At 37.0% G+C, this 26440-nt stretch overlaps 1 protein-coding gene across 7 annotated transcripts in view; it reads right to left on the bottom strand.

The window, feature by feature from the left end:
- AHI1 (Abelson helper integration site 1) overlaps nucleotides 1-26440 on the bottom strand; it is a 259337-nt gene that overhangs the window by 61285 nt on the left and 171612 nt on the right. For 6 of the 7 annotated variants that reach the window (XM_069077308.1, XM_069077310.1, XM_069077307.1 and 3 more), the window contains one exon: nucleotides 125-193. In XM_069077308.1, coding sequence (XP_068933409.1) covers nucleotides 125-193 — 69 coding nt within the window. Of the gene's footprint in view, nucleotides 1-121; nucleotides 194-26440 lie in introns of those variants that run through there. The other variant, XR_011166306.1, reaches the window with a different exon arrangement.

Here is a 26440-nt window from a genome sequence, read left to right as displayed (position 1 = left end):
CTCTTTTCCTATGCCACAATGTCTCATAATAACTTCCCTTAAAAAACAAAACAAAACAAATCCCCCAAAATAAAGCCAAATGACAGTAGATAACCTGGAAAGTGAATATTTGTGTAATACTTACTGTCTCTGGATCTGGCAATGAATTATCTGTTCCTATCCTTTTAGGTAATGATATCAGAGAGTCATCACTCTAGAAGAAAAAAAAAATCATTTCATTAATTGGACACTAAGCCAAATATGTAAATCCGAACAATAAGTTATTTTTTGTGACATAAATCTAATAAAGATGGTAACATAGCAGAAAGAGCATTTAACTAGTAATCAAGAGATCTAGCTTGTAGTTCTGTCAATGACAGTAGCTATGTGACATTAGGCATATAAACTAACCTCTTAGGTCTCAGTTCCCTCATTCTTAAAATGAGGGGACTGAACTAAAGAGATTAACTACATGCCCTTTCAGGCACTAAATCCTGTGATCTTTAAGAATATTTCTAGATCTAAAAGTCTGTGTATTTGTCTATAAACAACTATAAAGTCTAGCAAAGTAAATTCTAAGCAGCAAGCATTGGATAAGGGAAAAGCTACCTTATTGGTGACTTTGGTGTGATTAGATAATACTTCTATTTTATTAGTATTTCCACTGACATTACAAAGGAAATCTTCTCAAAGATAAAAGACTTGATAAGATAATAAGGATTTTCTCTAAACTTACTATCTATAATTTATGTGTTCTTTTGTGCCAAATAATCACCTTGAAAATGCTGTAGGGGATATTTGTGGATTTATTCTGAACTTGACTTGACCTCTGGACTTTGACTATAAGGGTGCTTTATATTTAAAGGCTCATTTTTCCATCTTATGATTAGCACTGATTAAATCCTTTTATTCCTGGGCCTCTCACTCACCTACTTTGTTGCAAGGAATCATCATTATTTTAATGAAACTAGGTCTTGATAAAGCCAGTAAACTATATATACATTCTTCATAGATATTTCTAAAGCATTTGGAACAAATCAAAGAGCTAAACTACAGATTTATGAGACAATTTGTCAGGGTTCTGTAGAGTGGGTTAAAACAGATTTAGAAGAAAAATAAGAGCATGTACTTTTATTCAGAGACACCTTACTTTAAAAGAACAGAATTCTGAGACATCAAGTAAACCAAAACTTTGGTGTTTTCATGGCCTAGTTTATGGAACTGTTTTTACAGCAATTCTTTGTGAATATGATATAAAATATAATCCAAAATCACATGTTGTGAAGATAGTATATTCTAAGTATGAAGAAGAGAATCTGCTCTTTACCCCTCATGTTAGCTTCATTTGACTGGTCTTGGCTCATCTCCAGTGACACAAAAGAGAACTCTTACTATACTCAGACTCAAGGAATTAAATATCTTTATCTGTCCAACGGGCTGTTGCTCACACTGCAACTGGAAGTTACAGACGGCACTTTCAAGAAGGTTTTCCTAAATCTTTAGGTTCAATTGACAGTTTGTTTGTTAATAGAGGCTGAGTTAAAACCTGAATATGCTCATTGTTTCTGATCTGGTCTCTCTCTCTTTTTTTTAATTCTAGAAGAGTCAGAAAATATGAACTCTTAAGTAACAAGTAAAGCTGCACCAGAGAGGCTTTTGTAAGAATGGACCTATTCTTAAAATAACAATTCACTCACTGGAAGTACCTCAAGAAAACTTGGTGGATTTGATTTCAATGAAGTTAATTATTATGATCTAAATGAACACAAGTTAGAAAATCTGATTGAATTAGTTTTTTTTAATAAAAATAAATTCTTACTTGTGAAGCTACTACTCACACACACATATATACATATATTAATAAAACATCATAAATAGAGAAGGGTAAATAATGTCTCCATCTTCAAAAAAGAAGAAAACAAAATCTGCAAACTACAATTCATTAAGCTTAATTCCTGAGATGATTTTAGGACATATCATTAAAGAGATAGCTGGTAAATATCTAAAAAGGAAAGGAGTGGTTACAAAGGGCCATCATGGTAGATTCAAGAAATAGATCATGCCAGAATAGCTTTTCATTTCCTTTTTTGATAAGATTATTAAACGAGTAGATGAAGGGAATGCTGTGGATGCAGTTGCCCAGATTTTAGCAGTTTTTCATAAAGTATCTCCTACTATTCTTCTGGAGAAGAAGAGATAGAGGGATTAGTAATACAATTAGATGAATTCAGACTATTTGGAAGGCAAGATCTGAAAGTAGCTGTTAACGGTTCAATGTCATCATGGCAAAACATTTCCAGTGGAATGCCCCAAGGGGTCTATAGTTGGCCTTATGCTCAGAGTCAGCTGTGTGTTGTGGCATCCAAAAATATTAAAATGATCATTTGGGATATGGGAGGCAATAACAGGGGGATTTCAGGAATTTCAGCAATATGGAAGTGATGGTTCCATTGTACTTTGCCCTTGTAAAATCTTGCCTAGAGTACTAGGGGTTGAGATCTGGGTGTCACAATTCAAAAAGAATATTGATAAGTTAGAACATGTCTAGAGTAGGGCAATTATGATGGCAAAGGGCCTTAAGTCCATTTTATATAAAGATCAGTTGAAAGAATGGTTATATTTAAATCGGAAAAGAGAGTACTCAGGATTTACATGATAGCTATCTTCAAGTATCTGAAGGGCTTTTATGTGGAAGAGAAATGAAGACTTGTTCTGTCTGGTTCCAGAGGAGCAACAGGTAGAAGTTGAAAAGAGACTAATTTGGGCTTGATGTCACTCCCCAAAATCTTTGGTTTCTTTCAGCTGCTTTTCTTAAACTATTCTTACCTTTTCTCACCTTTGTATTGAAGTCACTATGGGTAACAGTGGGGGAACAAGCAGACTTTTCAAAAGTCAAATTTTATTTTTTCTGATTATTAAACATTTATTTTTTTCTTCCTCTTAGCCCAGCTTGCCTGTGGGCCACTCCCTCCCCCAACAAAAAAGAAAATAAACAAACAAAACTTGTAACAAATAAATATAGCCATACAAAACATACAAGTCAAAACAAAAATATTGGCTATTTCCAAAATATCTTATTCTGCATATTTAGTCCATCACCTCTCTGTCAGGAGATAGGCAGAGCTCTTTATTGTTGGTCCTGTAGTATAAAGTTTGATTATCGAGTTGAGTTCTTTAGTCTTACAAAGCTGCTCATTCTTTTATTCAATTTTGTCACAATGTAAATTTTTCTCTAGGTTTTGCTCACTTTCCTCTATACAGGTCTTCCCAGGTTTCTTTGAAACTATCTCTTTTATCGTTGAGTAAGAAGGCTTTAAAAATGATATTCAACAATAGACATTGTCTTTCTTATTTCCTTTTCATCTCACAATTGACTGAAAGGTGTAGAGAATCAGTAATAACTGATTATACTAATTGATTATGGAAAAAAACCCCACAAACATTTGACTCAATAGACAGACTGGTACATTACAGGCTCTTTTAAAATAAGGTGTCTCCTATCCACACATCAAGATCATTCAGTATTCCTGGTAATATAATAACAGAAGAAACTCTATTTAATAACCCCCTGATAACAAACATCTAGTGAGGCCTAAAATAATGAAGTAGATGCTTGCCAAAAGTATTTGCCACTGTGATAGAGGAGACCTAGCATAGTGTTCTGGCTAAGAAGATCAACTGCCTGTTGATGGTAAGGTACTCCAAATGCTCCTGTTTCTTTTGACTGCAACAAGCCAAAGACAGTACAGGATCTTCTTGGAGAGTTCTGTGATCACTCAAAGGAGTTTGGTCTGTTCATCCACTCAAGAAAGACCAAATTGATGAAGAATGTCTATTACCTAGATTTCAACATGCTTTTAAAAGGGTGTATTCTATAGCTCGTTCAATAGTTTGTATATTTGGATCAGACAATATAGGTGGACACTGAGCTGGGTCCAGAGTTGAAAACAAACAGGAGAGCCTGCTGGATTGCCTTTGGGAAGTTTTAAAACACTTTTACTGATTCCAGGCTTTTCCATTTTTCAATACAAACATTTTTACTGATGGGATATAGCAGTAAGATCTGAAATATTATTGCCTACAAAGAACTAAAGATGAGTACCACCCAGACAGCAATGAAAAGATGCATGGCAGGTGAGGGCAGTTTAAAACATAGAAGCAAGGAGGCATCTTGAGTAACAGGAGCAAAAGATATTATGAAAGAACTGTATGAAAGAAAAAGATGAGATGTTCATATGATGAGAGTGAGGGATAATAGGTGGACAGGTAGAGCTCCTTAGATATTTTAGTGATGTCAGAAGGAAGGAAAGAAGATCTCTAGCACACTGGGTGGATGTCTTTGGTGAGTTTTGGGAAGACATGGACAGGATGAGTAGGCATAGCTGGTTTGAGATCTGCATCACTGGAGTAAACTACTAAATTGATGAGATGAAAGATCTTTGTGAGTTGAGAAAAAACATTTTAACAATCAGAGATGTTCAAAAGTGGAATGATTCATATATGAGGGGGTCTCCTAACATGGAGGGCTTTCTTTAAGTAGAGAGTAAACGATCATTTTTTTGTAGTGGAGTTTTCTATTGTGTAGTTTGGCCTAGATGACTTCTGAGGTCCCTTCCAACTCTCAAATACTATGATTTTCTTATCTTTTTCACAATTAGATGATAGTTTCATTCATTTCATATTAAGACAGTGATTAACAGAGCTTATATTCACATACACCTCAAGATTTTCTCAATATTCTGATTATTTATTGATACTGCCTACCTTTCTTGAATTTATCTTGACTCTTCCTTTTTACTGGATCTAGACCTTGCATCTTCTACTAATTTCATTTTATATACACATACATATATATCTATGTATATACATATATTCTTTCTATCTATCTATCTATCTATCTATCTATCTATCTATCTATCTATCTATCTATCTATCTATCTATCTATCTCAGATTCTGTCTCTTTTTCTCTCTCCTCTCCACCAATAGGCAGACAGGGACTGGATATAGATGAAGGTACCTAGCAGAAATGCTTGAAAGTCCTCTATTTTATTGAATATCCATTTTTTTTTCTCCTGAAGGATTACACTCAGTTTTTCTAGGTAGGTGATTCTTGGCTTCTTTGACCTCTAGAATATCATATTCCAAACCCTCTAATCCTTTAATATAGAAAACACTAAATTTTTTGTTATCTTGACTGTGGCTCCATGATATTTGGATTGTGTCTTCCTGGCTACTTACAAAATTGTCTACTGGGAGCTCTGGAATTTGACATAATATTCCTGGAAGTTTTCATCTTGGGATCACTTTTAGAAAGTGGTTGTAGATTCTTTCAATTTCTATTTTACCCTCTGGTTCTAGTATATCAGGGCAGTTTTCTTTCATAATTTCTTGAAATATGATGTATGAGCTCTTTTTTTTTTTTGGCCTTTTGGAGGGCAATTGGGGTTAAAGTAACTTGGCCAAGGTTACACGGCTAGTTTTTTTGTGTGGGTGTTAAGTATCTGAGGCTGGAACCGAACTAGGGTCCTCCTGACTCTGGGGCAAGTGCTCTTATTCACTGCGCCACCTAGCCACCCCTTACAAGCTCTTTTTTTGATCATGGCTTTCAGGTAGTCCAATCATTTTTAAATGATTTCTCCTTGATCTCTTTTCTAGGCCAGTTGTTTTTCTGATGAGAGATTTCACATTTTCTTCTATTCTTTTTCATTGTTTTGATTTTGTTTTACTGTTCTTTCATATTACATGAAGTCATTAGCTTCTACTTGCCCAATTCTAATTTTTAAGGAATTTTCTTCAATGAGCTTTCGTACCTCTTTTTCCATTTGGTCAATTCTGCTTTTTAGAGCATTTCTCTTGCTTCAGTGCTTCTTTCACCATTTTGCCAATTCTGTTTCTTAAGGTATTTATTTTCTTCAGTACTTTTTTATGCCCTCTTTTATCATATTATAGACATTTTTGTAACTTTCTTTCATCACTCTGATTTCTTTTCCCAATTTTTCCCTTTACCTCTCTTATTTGATTTTAAAAATCCTTTTTTAGCTCTTCCAGGAATTCTTTTAGGGGCTTATGGCCAATTCATTTTTTTTTTTCTTTGAGGCTCTGCATGGAGCTGTTTTGACTTTATTTTCTTTTGACTTTATGTCTTGATTTTCTCTGTCACCATAGTTAACTTTTTATGGTCAGATTCTTTTTTTTTTTTTTTTTGCTTTTTGGAGGGCAGTTGGGGTAAAGTGACTTGCCCAAAGTCACATGGCTAGTAATTGTGTCAAGTGTCTGAGGCTGTATTTGAACTCAGGTCCTCCTGACTCCAGGGCAGGTGCTCTGTTCACTGCGCCATCTAGCTGCCCCTATGGTCAGATTCTTTTGTGTTGTTGTTTGCTCACTTTTCTAGTCTATTTCTTGACTTTCAACTTTAAGTTAAAGTTGGACTTTGCTACCTGGGTGGAGGGGGTATTGTCCAAAGTTTCTGATTTTTTGTGTTGCTGTTTTCAGAGTTAGTTCTGGAGGTAAGTTTTCTGTTCTTCCAAGGTATTATGATCTAAGAAGAGGTGTGGTCATTGCTCTCCTGGTCTATGCTCTGGTACATGCACTTTTCTTTGTCCTTAAACTGTGACAAGAACCTTGCTCCCCTATGGCCACAATTTTGTGCTAGTGCTTCTCCTCACCCTGGGACTGTGACCCAGAATTGTGTATGGGCAGTGCCATGGGTCTTGTACCCAGTGCCAGAAAAGGTCCCCCAGTAATCTCCTTTTGACCAGCTGTCTGACCCCCTTACTCTCTATTGACTAAGAGCTCCTGAAGCTGCTGCTGCACTTGATATAACCATCTTCAAAACCTGCTACTGGTTTGCCTGGGCATGGCCCAAGTTGCACTGCACTTCAGGCCTGATCATCACCCCCAGTGAGACAGACCTTTCCTGCCAACCTAAGTTGTCTTGGGCTGGAACACTGTTTCATTGAAAACTTTTTTTTTTTGGTTTGGCCACTCCAGAATTTGATTTGAGGGGTTATTTATAATTGTTTGGAAGGGAATTTGGAAGAGTTCAGGTAAGTTCCTGCATTTACTCTGCCATTCTGGGACTATCCCCATAAGCTTTCAGAAAGAGTGATCAGTAAATCCATTAACAATGAGTTCCCAGAGGGTAAGAGAACATTGAATTGTCTCAAATTTTAAGGAAAATTGAAGATAATCTATATCCTCAAGGAAATTTAAGTCATAACTTCAGAACTGGAATGGAATACACCAAATCTAACCCAGTCATTTTAAAGCTGAGGAAACTGAAGTTAGAGACAAAGTTTCCAGTCTGAGGGAATACAGATAGTAAGCAGAAGAACTGTAACTTAAATTTAGGTTTTTAAGTTCAGACCCTTTGCCCACTGAACCATTGAGATATAGTGGTAGATATAAGAGGAAGAAACAAAAATAAAACATCAGTAAATACAAATAACATAAGCAGAGAAACACAAAAATCCAAGGAGCAGGTAATTTAAAATATATATATTTATATATATGATACATATGTAAATGTTACATTTTGAGAAGAAAGAAACAATGATCATTGAGTGACTAGAGCTAAATAGTTAATTTGGAAAGGTTTTTGGAGAATAGCAGAATGGCAGGAGAGACATAGGCTGGCAAAGAGACTAGACTTTTTGATTGCTGACCAAAATGGATTCAAATATAGGTGAGTTAAATTTTTTGCTTGTTATTTTTCTGGGGCCTATTCAGGTAGTATGCAAGTCCATGATAGCTTAAACAAGGAATATTTTTAGATGGGGAAATAAGGAAAAAAGGGAAGAAGCATCCTGAAAAATTGTTTTGCTGACTCAAGAAATGTGAATTGTGATATAAATTGTGATATAAAAGAAGATGCAGGGACCAAGACCTCAGCTACTCAATGACCAGGAATTTAAAGCAACATATTTGATTCAAGAATATAATTCAATAATTCAAGTCACACATAGGGTTTAGATGATGCGAACTGTGGAATAAAAATGACTTTGAAGGGAGATGATTCTTGCTACCATCTATAGTGAAAGAGCTACTTATTGCTGAATCATCTGCATATTGGTATTAAATGAAACCACTGAATGTATAAGATTCATTCACTAAGTGAAAGGGAAACGAATAGCAGAAAGTCTATCACCAATTCTTGGAGGACATTCACATTTACCTTTATTTCTTATTCCTTCACTTGTAATCCCTGACTGTCTCTTCCATTCTTCAAACATCTGTGTGTGGCATGTGGGTAGTATGGTTTAAAGTGTGGCAGGTGCTTGTAGTTTCCTTTCTCAAGGTCACAGGTGACATAAAAACCACAGCTTTTAGACCTCCTTTTACCCAAACCCTCAAGTCCTTTTTTCCCATCCATCCTACTGTTACCTACAACTCTTTCTCCCAACTGAACTAATAGGGCTTTTTCCCAGACATAATTGAAAGCATACGCCCATAGTACCCAAGCCACCAGAAACCCTGGAAATACAAGCAAATGTTTACTGTTGGCCTGTTCTGGGTCTCATACAGCATTCCTGGCACCAGCAATTCTGTAAATGTCTTACCAGTCCTCAACCCTGGATCACCTTCACCACGTATATTCTTTGCTTCTACATATGCTGATGGAGGAAGTCATACACCAATGCCAACTGGGTCCAAAACAAATTCATATCATCATAGTTCAACCAGACTTTTGCTGTTGCAAGAAAAAACTCATTCTACCTCTAAAGGACTATCCCCTTCTCTTCAATGGTTGCAGCAATATCTTTTCTTAAGTCCTGAGCACTTCTGTCTTCACCTGATTCTGTCAGCAAATTTCCTCATCTACTTTACTAAAAACAAACAAACAAAAAAACCCAAAACAAATAAAATACGAACCAATCAACAACAACAAAATCCATACACAGACTGAGCTCTTTTTCTCCATAATCTCTACTCCATATTTCAGAATTGCTTTACTTCCAAAGAAAAGTTATACTGAGGCCTTTTGTTTTTATATCATGGTCATTTCTGGATGTGTTACTCCCATCTTCTCCCCTAGAAGTGAATCCTTCCTCCTAACAAAGAAAAACAGTTAACTAAAACAATAATGGCTGACTTTGACAAGAATATTCTGTCCCCAGAGTCTCTACCTCAAGGAGAGGGAGGCATGTTTTGTTATCTTTTCTCTGGAACCAAGTGTTGACATTACAATAACTCAGGGTTCAGCTTCTTTTTAGTCTTGAGATTTACAATCGTTGTCATTTTGTGTAGTGGTCCTATGGTGTTGCTTATTTCTTTCTGTGTCAGTTTATACAACTCTTCTTGGGTTTCTAAATTTTATTACATTCATCATTTATAAATTTGTAAGTTGTACTTTGTTCATCTGTTTTTCAGTCAACAGACATATTCATGTATATCTTTACTCATTTTCTCCTATACTCTTTGAGTAAAAAAGCTTTGAGAAAAAGGTGCCTTTTCTTGCCAACGTTAACCTGTGTGCCTCTACTCTTGATGCCCATTCTCTTTCATCTCCTCCAACAGTTGTCTTGTCCAATCAATCATTCCATCTCTTTTACTTTTATTTTCTCCTTAACTACTTTCTCTTTTCAATATGCTTACAAAACATGCTTAGTTCTACTCTATCCTTAAAAAAAACCCTTTACTTGATTCTTTTCTCCCATTAAAATTTCACCTTTATGCTCCTCTACCTTTCAAAGGCTGACTACTAGGAAGAATCATCTTTACTGGATGCCTCTACTTCCTGACTAGCCAATCACTTTTCATTACTTTGCAACCTGACTTTAGACCCTACTTTTCAAATGAAAGTATTCTCTTTATTATAATAATAGCTTAACTTCTTAATCCAGTGAACTTTTCTTATTCCTCACTCTTCTTTGACTTCTACGGCTTTTGATACTGTTGACTACCCTTTCTCTAAAAGCTTTCCCCCTCCCTTGACTTACATGATACTTCTCTCTCCTGATTCTTCTTTCTGTCTTACTATTGTTTTCCTAGAAGACCACTTAATTCTTACGCCTTAGTGTGGATTTTTCCTAGGTCTTTTTCCTGGACCCTCTTCTCTTTTCACATCTGGTCTCCTGAGGATCTCATCAGTGAATACTGATTAAAGCCCAGTGTCTGGCACACAGCAGATAATAAATGTTTGCTGAATGATTAAAGTATCATCTCTATGAAGATGGCTCCTAAAATCTATTTATCTACTTCCCATTTCTCTCCTGATCTCTAGTAATAATGGACCATCAACATCATGCAAAATTTCTTCCACTGCATGTGCTATAGGTATCTGAAATTCAACCTGCTCAAAACAGAACCTGTTATCTTTCCTACTAAACCCACCCCTCTTCAAGCTTCCTTATTTTGGTTGACACTACTTTGATTCTCCTTGTCATCCAGGTTTATAACCCCATTTATCCTTAACTCTATACTCTCCATCACCTCTCTTCCATATCCCCTGTGCAAGTGGGTAGACTGTGCAAGTTTTACTAGGTAATAAACATCAAAGGGAGGATCTGAATGCATTCCCTTAACTCTAGTCAGTGCTCTTTTCATAGAACCACAATTCCCTCTCCTCTATCTGTCTCCTAAAACAAAAAGAATGCCGCAGTCCAATATAAGTTCCTTGGAGGCAGAGACTGTTTTTTGTGGGGGTGGAGTGGGTCTTTGCATCCCCCAGTGCCTATAATACCTTGCATATACCAGGCATTGATAAATATTTGTGGAATTAAATGATTAAACTGACAAACTGATTAATAATTAGCTGCATTCCAATAGAATCCATTCTGCTAGGTAACAATATGAGTTAATATATCATTAAGATAAGTTGATCAGGATGATATTGCTCTGCTTTCTATACTTTCTTCTCTAATAAGGTATATATTCCTTTGTCTGACATATAAGGTGCTCCACAATCTCAGTTTTTCCAGTCTTTGATTTCCTCCATGCATGTTCCAGTCAAACCAGGTCACTCTCTGCTTCTCTGTTATTCACCATGCTCTTTACCTCTGCTTTTGTTGGAGGGCTTCTTCCTAGGCCTATAATGCCCTCACACCCTTGCCTTGCCTTACCTAATGAATCCCTTCCCATTCTTTAAAACTCACTTCAATGGCCATTCCCTCCAAGAAGCTGCTCCTATTCCTTTTGGTAAGTAAGGACCTTCTTCCCTCAAACTTCACATAGCACATTCTTAAATAATGGGCTTAATATTGGGTATTATCACTACCTGTGTTCATGTACTAAAATCTGTATTTCCCTCAAGCCTCTAACAGAATGTTCTACAAAGAATGGAAGCTTATGAAATGCTTTTTCTATTTGTATTTAAGTTAGCAAGTAAATTGTTCTATGTGTTTTATTATTTTATGCAGATGACTTTGTAATCTATAAGTACAGCCTTAGTCTTTCTCTTGAACTCTAGTCATGCGTCTCCAAATGCTTATTGGATATTTCTAATTGTACTGTAGGCATTTTAAACACAGCATGTCCAAAATAGAACTCTATCTACCTCCACCCCTAAGTGCACCTCTCTTTTGATCTTCTCTATTTCTGGTGAGGGTATAATCATCCTTTCAGTTACTTAGATTTGCAACCTCAGCTTTATTTTTGATTTTTCATTCTGTCTCACTCCACATATTCAATCAGTTGCCACGTCTTGTTTTTACCTCCATAACATATTTTTGCATTTGTTCCCTTCTCTTTTCTCATGTGACAACCAAGTGAATACAGGTCCTTATCATCTCTTATCTAGACTATTAAAATAGACTTCTAATTAGTGTCACTGACTTAAGTATGGTATTTTAATAATTAAAAAATATTCAATGCAGTTAATGAAATAAAAGGCTAACTACTCTATTAATATAGTTGAAAAATCCATTACCACACCTAGAGAGGAATAACTAATATGTTGTAACCTATATTAGAAGGCTGAAGTTCATCCTTTAAAGTTTAAAATGCTTGTTGTAAGCTCATTCTCCAATGTGTTTTCCACATAGCTGCTACCCAAGTGATTTTCCTAAAGGGCAGGTCTGATCATTCCATTCCACTACTCATTAAACTCTTGGAGCTCCCTCTTGCATTCAAGATAAAATATAAACTCTTCTGTATGGTTTTTAAAACCTTGCACAGGGGCAGCTAGGTGGTGCAGAGGATAAAGCAACTGGTCCTGGAGTCAGGAAGACCTGAGTTCAAATACTGCCTCAGACACTTACTAGCTGTGTTACCCTGGGCAAGTCACTGATTACCTCCAAAAAAACCTCCACAAAAGAAAATGAAAAACCTCTACTTACTTTTCCCACCTAATTGAACATTATTCTATGGTTCAGTAAAACTGGTCTTGCTGGAGCTAGCTGTTCCTCACATTCAACACTCCATCTCTCATATCCATGTCATTGTACTGGAGACAAACTAGAATGTACTTCCTCCTGATTTCTACCTTTTAGAATCCCTTCTCAAGCACCATCCTTCTCATGAAGCCGTCCTTGATCGCTGGCTGCCAGGGCCACTCCCTCACATAAATGTCTCTTGTATATACTCTTTTATACACACTGCTATTTAGTCATACGGTCAAGACTGGCTCTTCATAACCCTGTCCATAGGGTTTTCTTGGCAAAGACGCTGGATGGTTTATCATTTCCTTCTCCAGTGGATTAAGGCAAAAAACGGTTAAGTGACTTGCTCAGGGTCACAAAACTAGTATGTATCTGAGGCTGATTTTGAACTCAGGTCTTCCTGAACTCTAGGCTCAGCACTCTATCCACTGAGCCATCTGGCTGTTTCCTTATTGTAAGCTTATTTTTCCCTTTATGTCTGTATATGGCACAGAGTAGGTATTTAGTAAATTCTTGCTGACTGACTGAGAGTGGAATGTGTTAGCAGTTTATGCATCTTCAGAAAACTAAGGGGTGATTTTTGATGGTGGAAATTTCAGGCATGGTAGCAGAAGAAATGCTTGAAGTAATCAGGAGTCATTTAGCACATGCTTTCTGATGATGACAAATGGTAGCAGAAATTTACGGTCTCCAGTATTATACTATGCCATAGTTGTAAATAATGTACATTTACATAGAGATTAATGACTTACATATAGCTTTCCTTAAAACAATTCAAAGGAGTAGGTAATGAAAAGGTAAAAATTATCTTCATTTCTCACTTTACATATGAGAAAAGAGACAGAAAATGGTTAAGCTATTCAATATTGCATAAAATACAGAACTTGCACATTGAACTCATCTCACAACATTAATACTAGGGTGTTTTTTTTTCTTCTATTTTATCACACTGTATTTTAAATAAATAAATATAGTGGGGGAAAAAAAAGCAGTACCCTTTCCTTTCAAGAGTACTGCTTTTTACTGTCAGACTTCTTTATACTCAGTGAAATTTCACTGTCCTTTACAGTGTAATGTCCCAAATAAGCACTAACTAGGGGTAGAAGTGATGATAGTGATGAGGGAAGCAAATGGAGAGAAGATGAAGATGATTATAAAAATGGGTCATTTCTGAATCTGAATTGAAATTTCCATGTTTGTTTAGGTAAGTTCTCATTCAAAAATATCTTCAGAAAAGTTGATTCCAAATTTGCATTAGAAACTATGAGAGAGTGAGAGGGCAACGGGAAAATCTTATGATGGTTTCAAGAAAAACACATAACATCTAGTTTCATTTTTTCTATGGTTTAAAATGTGTCGCACTTTATCTTCAGTCATCGATCTTTGACCCAATTACCTGTTTATGCTAAGAATATATTGAATTAGTATTTGCTCTTCTAGCTATTTTCACCAAGATTCCATCTATTAACTAGGGAAAGGCAGAAAAGGAAAGGAGAATCAAAAAGCATGATGAAATGTGTCACAGGAGTTGAAAGTCTTGTGTATTTATCTTGGCATTCATGTAAACAAACTGTGGAATAGTACAATGAAAGCAAAGCATTTATTAACCACTGACTATATGCCAAACACTGCAAATCCAAATAGGACAGTGTCCCAATCCTCAAGAAGCACAGTCTTATAGGAGAGACAAAACACAGAGGGCAAGGGTGTTGTGTTCTGGGAAGTTGCAGGGATAAAGAGCAGACTGACATGACTTTACCAGAAGCAATGGTGGTATTGATTTGATTACTATTTCAAGTAAAAAGGTGGTGAGTGTGGGGTGAGGGCGTGGCGGGCAGATTTCAAGAAGATGATCAGAAATGATGGGCTGGATGGGATGTGAAACATGGTCTGTTCTGTTCTGGTCTGAGGCTGGCTATATATATTAGTGCACTGGTCATTCCTAAAGTTTCCATTTGCCAAACTTCCCAAAGCAATCAGTTTCCTAGATAATTCAATTATAGTTTCAATTTAACTTTTGGTTTTTAGGTGGAAGAGACAGACTAGTTGAAGCAGCAAGCTACCCTGTGGGAAACACAGGAAGTGGCATGTACTAGACCAGTCAAACCACTACCACCACTTAGACCACCACCTCTTATCAGATTGTGATGGAGACAGCCTGAACCCTGAACCCAAGAACCCTGGGAACAGCAGTGACCCCCAAACCACCAGCCCTGCTTTTAGCCTGGTCCCTGTAGCTATTATTGGGGGGAGCAATCCCTGGGAAGAAAGGGCCCAACTTCTTTAACACAAACCATTAACCATTGACGGTCAGGTAAGCCTAAGATCTTAGGGAATGCTAGCACCTCAGAGATCACCAGTCCTCTTCCCAGCTCAGTCCAGATCCTGAAGCCATTACCCCTTGTGAAGATGCAGCTTGGCAATTATTTCTGAAGGGACTGCAGTCCCAGTCACTCAGCCATCACATAGAAGAGGGTTCTAGATACCAAAGTTCTTGGTCTTATAAAATGGTTCAAAGAAAGAGATATCAGTAAAAATGATGTTCAAGTTGCATTATCATCAACATTTACCTCTATATACTGTAAGAACCATGGAACTGTCCCATTAGATTTGTTACTGAAAACTCCTATATGTGTAACTTTCCCCATTAGAATGTGAGCTCACTGCCGGCAGGCAGTCTTATGCTTTTCTATTTTTATTCACAATGCTTTGCACATATAAAGTGCTTAATAGATGTCTTAATAAATGTTATTCACTCATTGCTATGGGCTAATAAATACCTTCCATAAATGATCAAGTGTTACACTGATTTCAAAAAGGAATTTTTTGGTCATCCCTCATAATTTGTTAAAAAAAAACGCTTATATTGCAGCATAAAATTTTATATATGGGTAAAATTTACATAGGATACATATCCAAAATAATTCTTAAATAATAAGATGTAAAAATGAACTTACTGATTAACATAAAAAACATATCTGATAAACTTTATGTCTTAAAAGACAAAGGATTTCCTTATACAGAGAGTCCCCAAAATCTAAGTTGCTGCTCTAAGACTTTTGGGAAACTGTTAATAGGGGACCACTGGCAGTCTACCTGAGGCATTTTAACAAGCAGAATAACCTATCTTTGAAATTACCATTAGCTAAAGTTATTATCGCAACAATCTTGGATCTATGCAATTCAACATTTTTATCAATGAGTTGGAAAAAGATATATGTAACTATACATACCTACATAGACAGACATATCATATATTCATATGTGTATGTATACGATGTCTATCAGACCAACTGATGTCACAAAGCTAGGAGAGATTGCTGGTATCACAAATGACAGAATCAAGATTCAAAACAATTTGAATGCATGTTAAGTGACAAAAATAAAATGAAACTCAATAGAAATAATTGCATATTTAGGTTAAAAAGTCTATTGCATAAAGACCTGGCAGAAGAAATCTGTTTTGGTAGCAAAGCATATGCAAAAGCTCTGAGGTTTTTATGCAGGCAAAATTACTGAAAGCCTGCAGATAGTTACCTGGAAAACATTTTATAAAGTATCCTCAGTTACAAGTATCTTTTATATGTTCCACAGAATACAGAAAATTCCTTATAATCCATAGATGTCTTTGCTGGTCTGTACTTGCCTTTTCCTCCTTTTCCTCTTTTGTACAGAGAGATCAGGTGTCAAGGGGATGTTTAATAGAAATGATAATAACAGTAATGATAGCATTTATATGTGTCTTAAAGTTTGCAAAGTGCTTTACATATGTTATCTCATTCGATCTTCACAACAATCCAGTGAGAGAGGTGCTATTATTATTTCTACTTTATAGAGGAGGTAACAGAGGTAGAGAAAGGTTAAATGAATAGCCAAAGGCCAGACTGTATTTGAGGCAGAATTTGAGATCAAATGAAATAATTTATTTAAAGCACATTGCAATCAAGTTCAATATAAATATTAGCAAGTAGTAGGAACTGGTAGATATTGACCCTGACCTAGGCCTAGAATGGAATGAGCCACATAAACAAGCAAAGAGCAGCCAGTCTAGGAAGGTACAATTTATCAGTCTGACAAAGAGCCTACACTGGGAGAACTCTGTAGTCAGTATGAGTGCCCTTAGGAAACAAATAGCTTTGGTCTTCTTGGTTAGCTCTTCCTAACCTTGAGACTTTGGGAAGCTTGGCTGCCTCCCTCTGGTCAGTGGTCCCTCAGTGAATCCACAGATGTGAGCTGGTGTTTACAGAGGCCACAAGGATACCTTTGGGGAGGGTACAACCCACATATTCAGTATCCTAAAAGGGTAAGAGGAAACTGAAAAAGCACAATTTGCTGATGATAGCATTGGGAAAAATGAAAAGGCAGAGCTTAGAAGAAAAATAAATAACTATGAGAATTTATTTTCTCTAGTAAATTTAAAGCAAGATTTAAAATTGATAAAAAAAATAAATCTCAGAATATGGTAGAATGTTATAAGAAGAATTAAGTTACACATATTCTTTGACCAAGGGGTAGGTCACCTAAGTAAATCAAAGAATCTTAAACAAAGGGAAACAACTGCAAACTTATGGGATTAAAAATGCTAGTATAAGTACTATACAAAAGTATAAAACATACCCAAAGTGTAATCTAAAATGTGTTTTTCTCCCACCTTTTTTTAGAAACAAGCTTAAAGGCTTGAGTTATCTAATCGTTGTGATGTTAGCTACTTAAAAGTGCCCAGACCTTAATAAAGGTTTGATGACTGACCATTTGGCATGTAAATTTGGATTTTTAAAAATATACATATGCTTATTCTGAGTTACAACTTTATTGAAAATGAAAACTAGTTGTTTTATGACTTGAGTAATAAAGCCTTGAAGTTTATCAGTTCCTCCCCACCCTGCAATAGCACACAGGAAGAGGATGGCAATGGGTTTCATTTTATGATTTTTGTGAAGGTATATTCAATCCTGTTGGCACATTATAAACTTTTCCTGCAGCAGATGAATTACTGAAAATAATTTGCTTCTTCTGGGATGCAAATAGTACATGTGGGCTCCTGGATTTATTATGAAATGAGTTGAATGAGATTTTACTGTAAAATTTTGAAAAAAAATTCTTACTTAAAAAAAATACATATATATGAATAAATAAAACCATTGAAATGTTCCGGTACCATAATAGTACTGTATACTGTAGCAGGATTACAGAAAATATGAAGTAATAGCTTTTGGCAATTGGAAAGTCAAAAAGTTTCAAATTAGGTATAGATAGTTTGTAATGTTCTGATCCAGATAGCCCAGGGGGTGGTATGATTTAACCACTATGATCCAATTCAATACTTTTCTGTAAAAGTTTAATTAATAATAGGAAAAATCAAGACATGTTACAAATGTTTTCAGAATGACAATATAGTCTAATATTTAAGCTTCTATTAATGGAGAGCTGGGCAGTGCACAATTTTGTCTGTGAACCTACCCTTCAGAAACCAAGCAAGATTTCAGGTACAGAACAGAACTAATCTGTGCAGCTTCTCTGCTGGTTTTATCCAATGTGTGCAGGGATACTGAATCATCATGTTAAACCTCTAAGCAGGGAAGTGATTTTACTTTTACAGGATGAATAAAATGAAACCTATATAAATAGGGACTCTGTTTGAAAATTTAGCATTATTTTCATTTTATATTATATAATATTAAATTGGGGAAGGGGGTCTCAGAGGGAAAGAATTAAAATTAATGCCTCTTGCAGAAGGTGAGACTTTAACTGAGATTTGAAGGAAGTCAGGGAAGCCAGGAGGCGGGGATGAGGAGAGAAGAGAGTTCTAGGTAAGGAGGACAGACAGGGAAAATGTCCAGAGTCTGGAGATGGAATGTCTTGTGTAAGAAAAAGCCAGGAGGCCAGTGTCACTAGACTGAAGAGTATGTGGAGGTGACTATGTTATAAGAAGACTGAAAAGGTAGGAAGGGGTCAGATTTTGAAGATGATTATACTGATACAGATGCCACTTAAATCTGGTTATTTTGCTTTCATTTCTATCTAATACAAATACTTTTAAAAATCATAAATATGTTTTGAGTATATATTTAACACAATTCCATGAAAAATGAGGAACAGGTTGTACACACAGTTCTTTTAATATATTGAAATAGGAAGGGCTCATATGTTTTAAATTTTGTTCCCCACGTAAAAAAACACAAAGAAAGACACTTACATTTTTTATAAGTTTCATTTTGAATTCAGCTGCATTTCCTCTTTGATTTGCAAACAACTTCTTTACTTAAAGTAAATATAGGTGTTCTGTACTACTCAACTTAACTATTAACTAAGTTTTACACCTGTCTTCCAGAGTTCAGACAGTGACCTTTTCTCTCATTAATCTGAGACTGATATTATGCTTAAATTGCCATAAAGGCAAAAAGCAGGTGCAGCTTCTCTTAAAGAGATATAACCCTATTTCTAATGTGAACTCTTAAGGACTTATAGACTATGAGCATATAGTTCTCCATGTGTGGTCCTCCCCACAACAGGAAAATGCTCAATTAAACTGCTACAAATTGCAAGAAATTGTGTCCTTGATAGTCCCTTTTCTTTTGAATTCAAGTGCTGGTGGTTTCAGCAAAGTTGGGAAATGGTATGGCCTAATGACCATGGGGACTGCTTCCATGGGGGCAGTATGGTACCACTCTATAGAGTGTAACCTTAGTGGCTGGTATTTCATTCTAGTCCCAGGAATGACAGCAGCTAATATTACCAGAACAAACAAGAGTTACCCAGTCATAAACTCTACTGGGAATTTATATTCTCAGCATAGTTAAGCAAGGGCTTCAGAGCTGTCAGAAATCTCTAGGGACACTCTGACAAAGTGAAGGAAAACAGATATAGCATGCATGCTACAGGAATGCCACCATTTTGAGATTCTGGAGGGTTATACATCTGCGGTCAGTAAAATGAATTCAGTAGTTACTAGTTCTCTAACTTGGGAATATTAATGAGGAAAGGGGATTGATCTAACTAGTGAAGATACCAGTTGATATGAACTTGAGGAAATTTGACTTTTTTAAAAAAGGAAAATTCATTAGACTGTGAGCTCCTTGAGAGCAGAGATTTTTTTTCTTTTGTTGTATATCTAGTGCTTAGCACAAGTGCCTAGGATACAGTAGGTACATAATAAATGCTTGACTGACAAAGTGAATGGACTACTGTGAAATATAATCTGTTGTATAATCCTCACCACAGGGGTTAGAGCTGATATTTTCCTTGACCAGAGAACTTTTCATTACAAAACCTTCTGGATTCATTCTTATGAATGAGATCTATCTGTTTACTGGAATTCTGGCCTTAAGCTTAGAAGGGGCTTTAGAGGTCACTAGTCCAATTCTCTTATTTTACTTAGGAAGAAAGAGCCACAGAAAGATGAAATGAGTTGATCAATGTCATGCCAGAAATAAGTGGCAGAATCAGGATACATATTTGGTCCTCTGGGTTCCATGCTGCCTGCCACTTAATATATCCTGGTGCAAACCAGTAACATTTCAGCTTGAAGGGAGGTGCTGTTTTATGGGGTATCCTTGGCCCCTTACAGTAGGCACAGAAATTTGCTGAGCTATTCATTGAATTCACCCTTCAAATATAGAAGAGAGTAGATAAGAGCAACAGATTGCACACACTATAAATGGCTAGACAATGAATATATTCTATGCATTTTATTCAACAATAGTAATTTTAGTTAATACTTCATCCTGTGGTCAAATGGGAACAAGACTAGATGAAGTAGCTCAGCTGTTTTTTGTGGTGTTGCTGTTTACAAATATATGTACTGATTGAGGGTTACAGACTATATTTGTGATTTCATTAGGATGAGGACATTTCCTCCACTAACACAGGCCAGCAAATTCTTGGCAACTTACAGTCTGAGAGAGTTGCCTAAAGTAAAGTACTGAGAAGTTAAATGGCTTGCTTATTGTCTTGTAGTCAGTATGTAACAGAGGGACTGGAACTCAGGTAGGTCTTCCTGGCTCTCAGATTGGCTCCATATCTACTATGCCATATTTTTATATACCTATATATCTACAGATTTAGATATTTGTAATTGATCACTTCTAGACTGATAAATGAGGCAGCTAGGTGGCACAGTGGATAGAGTGCTGGCCCTGAAGTCAGGAGAACATTAGATACTTACTAACTGTATGACCCTGAGCAAGCCACGTAGCTCTGTTTTGCCTTAAATCCTAGTCTATAAAATGAGCTGAAGAAGGAAATGATTAATCACTCCAGTCTCTTTGCCAAGAAAACCCAAAATGGGGTCACAGAGAGTCAGACATGACTGAAACAACAAGCGTGATAAATAACTCTTCACTTTCTACCCAACTTCACACTCTTAGTAAGTGACTTTCTTTCCTCCTATTTTACTAAAGAGGGAGTATTCCTCTTTACCTCCAAGGTAAGCTTTCCCAACTCAACTTCTCCACATTAGAAAACAACAACAATAACCACCATCCTGTGTTTAGGCCTTTCTCTCGTTTCAGTAGATGAGATGAAGTTATCTTCCTCCTAGACAAAGTTGATCTCTTTAACTGTGAGCCCAACTCTTCATGTCTTCTCCAAGACCTTGCTTCTTCAGTCATCACCCATCTCTCATTAGTAGGCATTATGGTGTAGGGGAAAGAACATAGGATTTAATCCCAGAGGATTAAATGTGCTCAAATCTAAGCTCTGCTACTTACTACCTTTGAAATGTGAGTGTCATTTAATGTCTCCCAAACTCAGTGTCTTCATTCATAAAATAAAGTTGAAACAGCTGTCCCTAAATGATGTTTAAGCTCTTCCCCTCTGTTGCTCCCCTTTCCTAATATACAAATAAGTCAGGTGAACTTCATACCCTAAATATTGTCATCCCCTAGCCTTCTAGGAATGACTTTATTCTAATGGGGGAGACAAGATACAGCAGAAATATCAAGTTAATGCACACACAGATACATCTATAATGTACACAACATAGTTAAATACAGAGATGTTTGGGAGGGAGGGCACTAGTAGGTAGAGGATCAGGAAAAGCTTCCATGCAGAAGGTGGTGCCTGAGATGCATTTAAAAGCAGAGAGGAACTCTCTGAGTTAGAGGTGAAGAGAAACTGTCTTCCTGGAATATGCAGCAGTCAGTACAAGAACAAGGAGGTGGGAAATTGAGAGTCCTGAGTCTAGATCAGGGAGAGCAGGAGGGGAAGCAATATTCACGAGCGCTGGAAAGGTAGGTTGGCAGTAGGTTGCAAAGATCTTTTAAAAGATAAACAGCAGAGTTCAAATTTTATCCTAGAGATTTAAATTTTTATGATAGATGACTCCCCAATCTATGATGCTAGCATTGTACTGTATTGCTAGATATCTCCACCTAAACGCCTTGTTGTCACTTTAAAGTCAACACGTCCCAAACCAGTTTTCTTCTCTTGAAACTACCCCAGTTCTAATTTCTTTATTTCTGTTGATGACATCATTATCCTCCAAATCATTCAAGTTCTGCACCTTGGAGTCCCCTTGGCCACTTGCTTCTGCAGCAAAGTATTGTGGAAAGGAGGAGTCACAGCACTGGATCCAAACCCCTGCCCCGGGCCCCTAGTACTAGCATCACCAGTGCAAGCCACTGAACCTCCATGCATCTCAGTATTCTCATATGTATAATGAGAGGCTGATCTAGACAGCCTAAATTCTAGGTAAAAGGGTGTGCTGGCGCCAGATTGTGAGAGCCAATTGTTACATTTTTCAGTATGAACTTCCAATCAGGGCTAGATTTATTGTTTTGTTAATTATCTACCAAAGGTGGGGAACCTGAGGCCTCGAGGCCACATGTGACTCTCAAGGTCCTCAACTGTGGCCCTTTGCCTGAATCCAAACTTCACAGAACAAGATTTGTTCTGTGGGGTTGCACTTGAGGACCTAGAGGGTCACATGTGGCCGGGAGGCCACAGGTTCCCCAACCCTAATCTAAACTTTAAAAAGTGATAGAGAAAATGCCATTAAATCAGATTAAACTTAAAAGCATCTTATGTTTTGAGGGAGCTGGATGTAAAACACCAGCATGCTCTTGTCTAGATCCTTCAATGCCCTATACCATCCAATTGGCCACTAAATCCTGTTGCTTTTACCTCTTCTGTATTTCTAAAATGTGTTCAGGCCTTCATTATTATACTTGGACTACTGCAAAAGCTTTCTAACTTGTCTTCTTGCTTCTAGTCTTTCTCTTCTCCACTCTATTCTTCACAGAGCTGTCCGAGGAATCTTCCTAAAGCATATCTGACCACATGACATCTCTACTCAAAATAATCTTCTGTTGGTCCCCTGCTTTCTGCCAATTACATACCCTGGTATTCAAGGTCTTTTAGGCTTCTTGAATAATACTGTGTTTCCCCGATAATAAGACACTGTCTTATTAAATCTTTTGGACAGAAAAACACCAGAGGGCTTATTTTCAGGGGAAGGCTTATTTTAATGAACATTGACAGCAATTTTAATAAACAGGTAAATGTGAACCAAAAAATGTACCTTTATTCAATAATGAATTCAATAAAGAACAGGATGACGCGCTCACTGCTGCAGCTCTGATTGGATGCAGCTCGGAGCGCGGCGTGCGTTTCACCCAGGGGGGGGGGAACGGTGCATACAGAGGGTACCGTAATGTAGCATGTAGCGCAGGGGATCACCTTCACTACAGTAGCAATCTCAATAGGGCTTATTTTTGGGGGAGGGCTTATTTTAGAGGAATCTTAAACAGTAAGAGGAGGGCTTATTTTCGGGATAGGTCTTATTATCGGGGAAACACGGGTAGTTCCTAATTACTGTTACTGAAGATCATGTAAACCCAAGAGCCCTGGCAATGACTGTGCTATCTAGACAAGTGACCCTACTTATCTGGATCCTGTAGCCATCATGAAAGTCAGAAACACTAATGGAGAAGGGGACAATCATCTCAACCAATGCCAACACCAATAACTGATCAACTACCACTGAAGGGCAGGTAAGCCCAGGAGCCCAATTCTGCTCTGGTAGCCTTTACTGAGAGGAACAGCCCTTAGGGAGAAAGGACCAGTCATCTCTGACATCATTATCACCAACTACAGATCTACTGCCCCAGATGGATCAATTAATATAGCCTACCATCATTTCTATTCAAGCAGCAAGGTATTCTGAGAGAGAGACAGGAGGCAGATGTGCTGGGAAGACCTTGAACACAACTTGCCCTTTGATTCTGGCAGAGAAGTCAGAAGACCCTGAGTCTTAGGGAACACACCCCATGCCTTGTCCCCAAACTGTAGTCTTCCCATCCTTGAATCACTGATTCAAGCTTACTTCTTTTCATTTACTCAATGCTCTAGCCAAACTGAATTATTCATTACTCTCTTATCTGGACTTTTGAACTTTTGTACATTCTCCCATCACATCTTTGACTATTAAAATGCTTCTTTCAAGGCACACACCAACTGTCACCTACTCCATGTAATGGGGCACAGGTTCTGGGAAACCCCTTGAACTCTGATTGAATCTTTCCACTTAATAAGGCATTTGCCCGAGGCCATAAGCCTTTCATTATAGCTAGGCCCAAATCTTTGTTACTCTTAAGCTAACCTAGCCCTGAATTGCCCAGCTACTTCCCACCCTTGATCCTATCAAAATATCCATACCCAAATCTGCTACCCTTAAACTAGCCTAGCCCTCCATAGTCGGTCATCTCTAGGTAGCCTTCAGCTATTTCCCACCCTTGATCTCATTACTGACATCTGACCTAAGTACCCTCAAGATCCTCCTTAGACTCCTCCTCAAGACCTTCCCCAAATTCCTCTAGACCACCCCTAAATCCTCCCAGACTCTTTCTGTATATAAGATACATCTTGCCTCCATGATTTGGCTGAGAATTCAATCTAGCCAGACTCACTCTAATGTCAGATTATTCTGGCCTGCTTGTCAATAAAATCATCACAGATACTCAGGCTCTTTAAGAGTCTACCCATTATGCTGAATCTTTGATAAGCTTTGCTTTACTTTGGCTGGGAGAAGGGTTTAGTCAAATTCATTCGGCAGGACCCCATGTGTTGGTATTTTGGGGATTCAAGCACCCCTAAACCTTAAACCTCAACACATGAAGACTTCCCTGATCCTTTTCTTATATGTCATCTTTTTGGAAATCTATGCATGTGTATTACAATCACTCTCATCATAGGAACTTGTGTGTCTTTTCCCACCCCCTCCCCTCAATCAGCTTTGAGGACAGGATTGTGTTTTATATCATCTTTTCCTCTTCAGTGTCCTGTACAGAAAAGAAAGATCACACTGGGTAGAGTGGTTTAGGATGGCTTCATCCTAGGAAATGTGTGAAAAAAAAAAAGCTGGTACCTGGAGTGGGCAAAGGTAGTTATCCTGGGTGGTAGAAGGAATCCTAGGAGTGGATAGAATATAATGCACATATTATTATGTAAAAAGTGAGTACTCTGCTAGAGCAGATTGTTTATATTTGGGAGCTGTGGGCCAGATGTGTGTGTGTGTGTGTGTGTGTGTATGGATACAGATTAAGGACATATTTACTGAATGCATATATATTTATCACCAGTCTAGGTACTTGAGGAATTGAGAGGAATATAAGCAATATTCATATTCTATGACCATCATGAATTTTTAAAGTTGCTATGTAAAGGGGACTTGAGAACAAAATAAGGTATTTTGGCAAATATTCCTTAAATACAAATACTGAGTAGGAGATGGCTTGCAATAATAACGACAACAAAACACTCAAGGGATTTTCTCTGGCTGTGCCTCATGCCTGCAAAGCTCTTCATCCTTCACTCTGTCTTCTGACCTTCCTAGCTTCCTTTGAGTTCCAAGTGAAATCTCTACCTTTACTGGAATCCTTCCCCAAAGCCAGTAATGTCTTCCTTCTTTTAATTATTTCCTATTATCCTTACATAGTTTACTTTGTAAATATTTGCTTACATGTTGTTTTCCCCCCATTAGACTGCATGCTCCTTGAGGCAAACGTTGTCTTTTGCCTCTTTTTATATCCCAGCACTTAGTACAGTGCCTGGCACATAATAGCTTCTTAATAAATATTATTGATTGATTGATACAGCACTATGTAAATAAATTTACATATATTACCTCATTTGAATTTCCCCACATTGATGCGGTGTAGTAATAAGTACTTTCTTTTTTGGAGGGGAGAAGGCAAGGTAATTAGGGTTAAGTGACTTGCCCAAGGTCACATAGCTGGTAAGTGCCAAGTGTGTAAGGCTGGATTTGAACTCAGGTCCTCTTGACTCCAGGGCCAGTGCTCTATTTACTGTGCCACCTAGCTGCCCCTAGTATAAGTATTATTAGCCCCATTTTACACATGGGCAAATTGAGGTTTAGATCAGTTACTTGCCCAAGGTCAGACAACTCTTAAATTCCAAGAGGCAGAATTCAAAGTCAAGTTTTCCTGACTTAAATACAAGCACTTTATCTACTACCTCCTCAGAGTAGAAATAATATTAGTTTAAGCAATGGGGGCGAATAAGTTAACATAATACTAAAAAATTACCCAATAATACCTAAACTATTAAGCATTATGTTTTTCTCTTTCTTAATAGAGTATATCTGAGATCAGGAAACCATTATAAAATGCTACTGCTGTTACTTCCCAGAGTTTCAGATAAATATGATCTTTATTTGATTACAGCCCTTAAGCATTTAATAAGCATGGGAATCTATAATCTGCCTACAGGGAGTGGAAAAAAAAAAAACAAAAAACCCCTGCCAGGCTCAACTTTACTAAGTCCTGTAATACAAAAGGAAAAAATAGAAATACAAACACAGCTGCCACTTTAAAAAAAAAAAAGGTCTATAGGGATTTAAAAAAATCAAATGTATATTAAATAACAGAACTACTGAGAACATTATTCGGATATACTCCCAAATAATTTTGACCTATAGTTGACTTGATTTCCAACATTCAACTTCATCATTTAAAGAATAAAATTTATATAACATTAATATTTATACATTACTACAAATTTATATAACATCACTATTTTAACAATATTATCATTAATATTATTTAAAAATGATTAATTCCTTCTTTTGCATGAGAAACTTTTAGTTGTCTATGATAATCATAATTAACAGTCATCTGTCAGCCTT

The sequence above is a fragment of the Petaurus breviceps genome, unplaced genomic scaffold (assembly GCF_028583685.1).
Source record: "Petaurus breviceps papuanus isolate PSGF00001 unplaced genomic scaffold, PetGlider_PUasm1.0 90977, whole genome shotgun sequence".
NCBI lineage: Eukaryota > Metazoa > Chordata > Mammalia > Diprotodontia > Petauridae > Petaurus > Petaurus breviceps.
The sequence above is the reverse complement of the archived record's forward strand: the minus strand, read 5'-3'. Positions and strand labels throughout refer to the sequence as shown.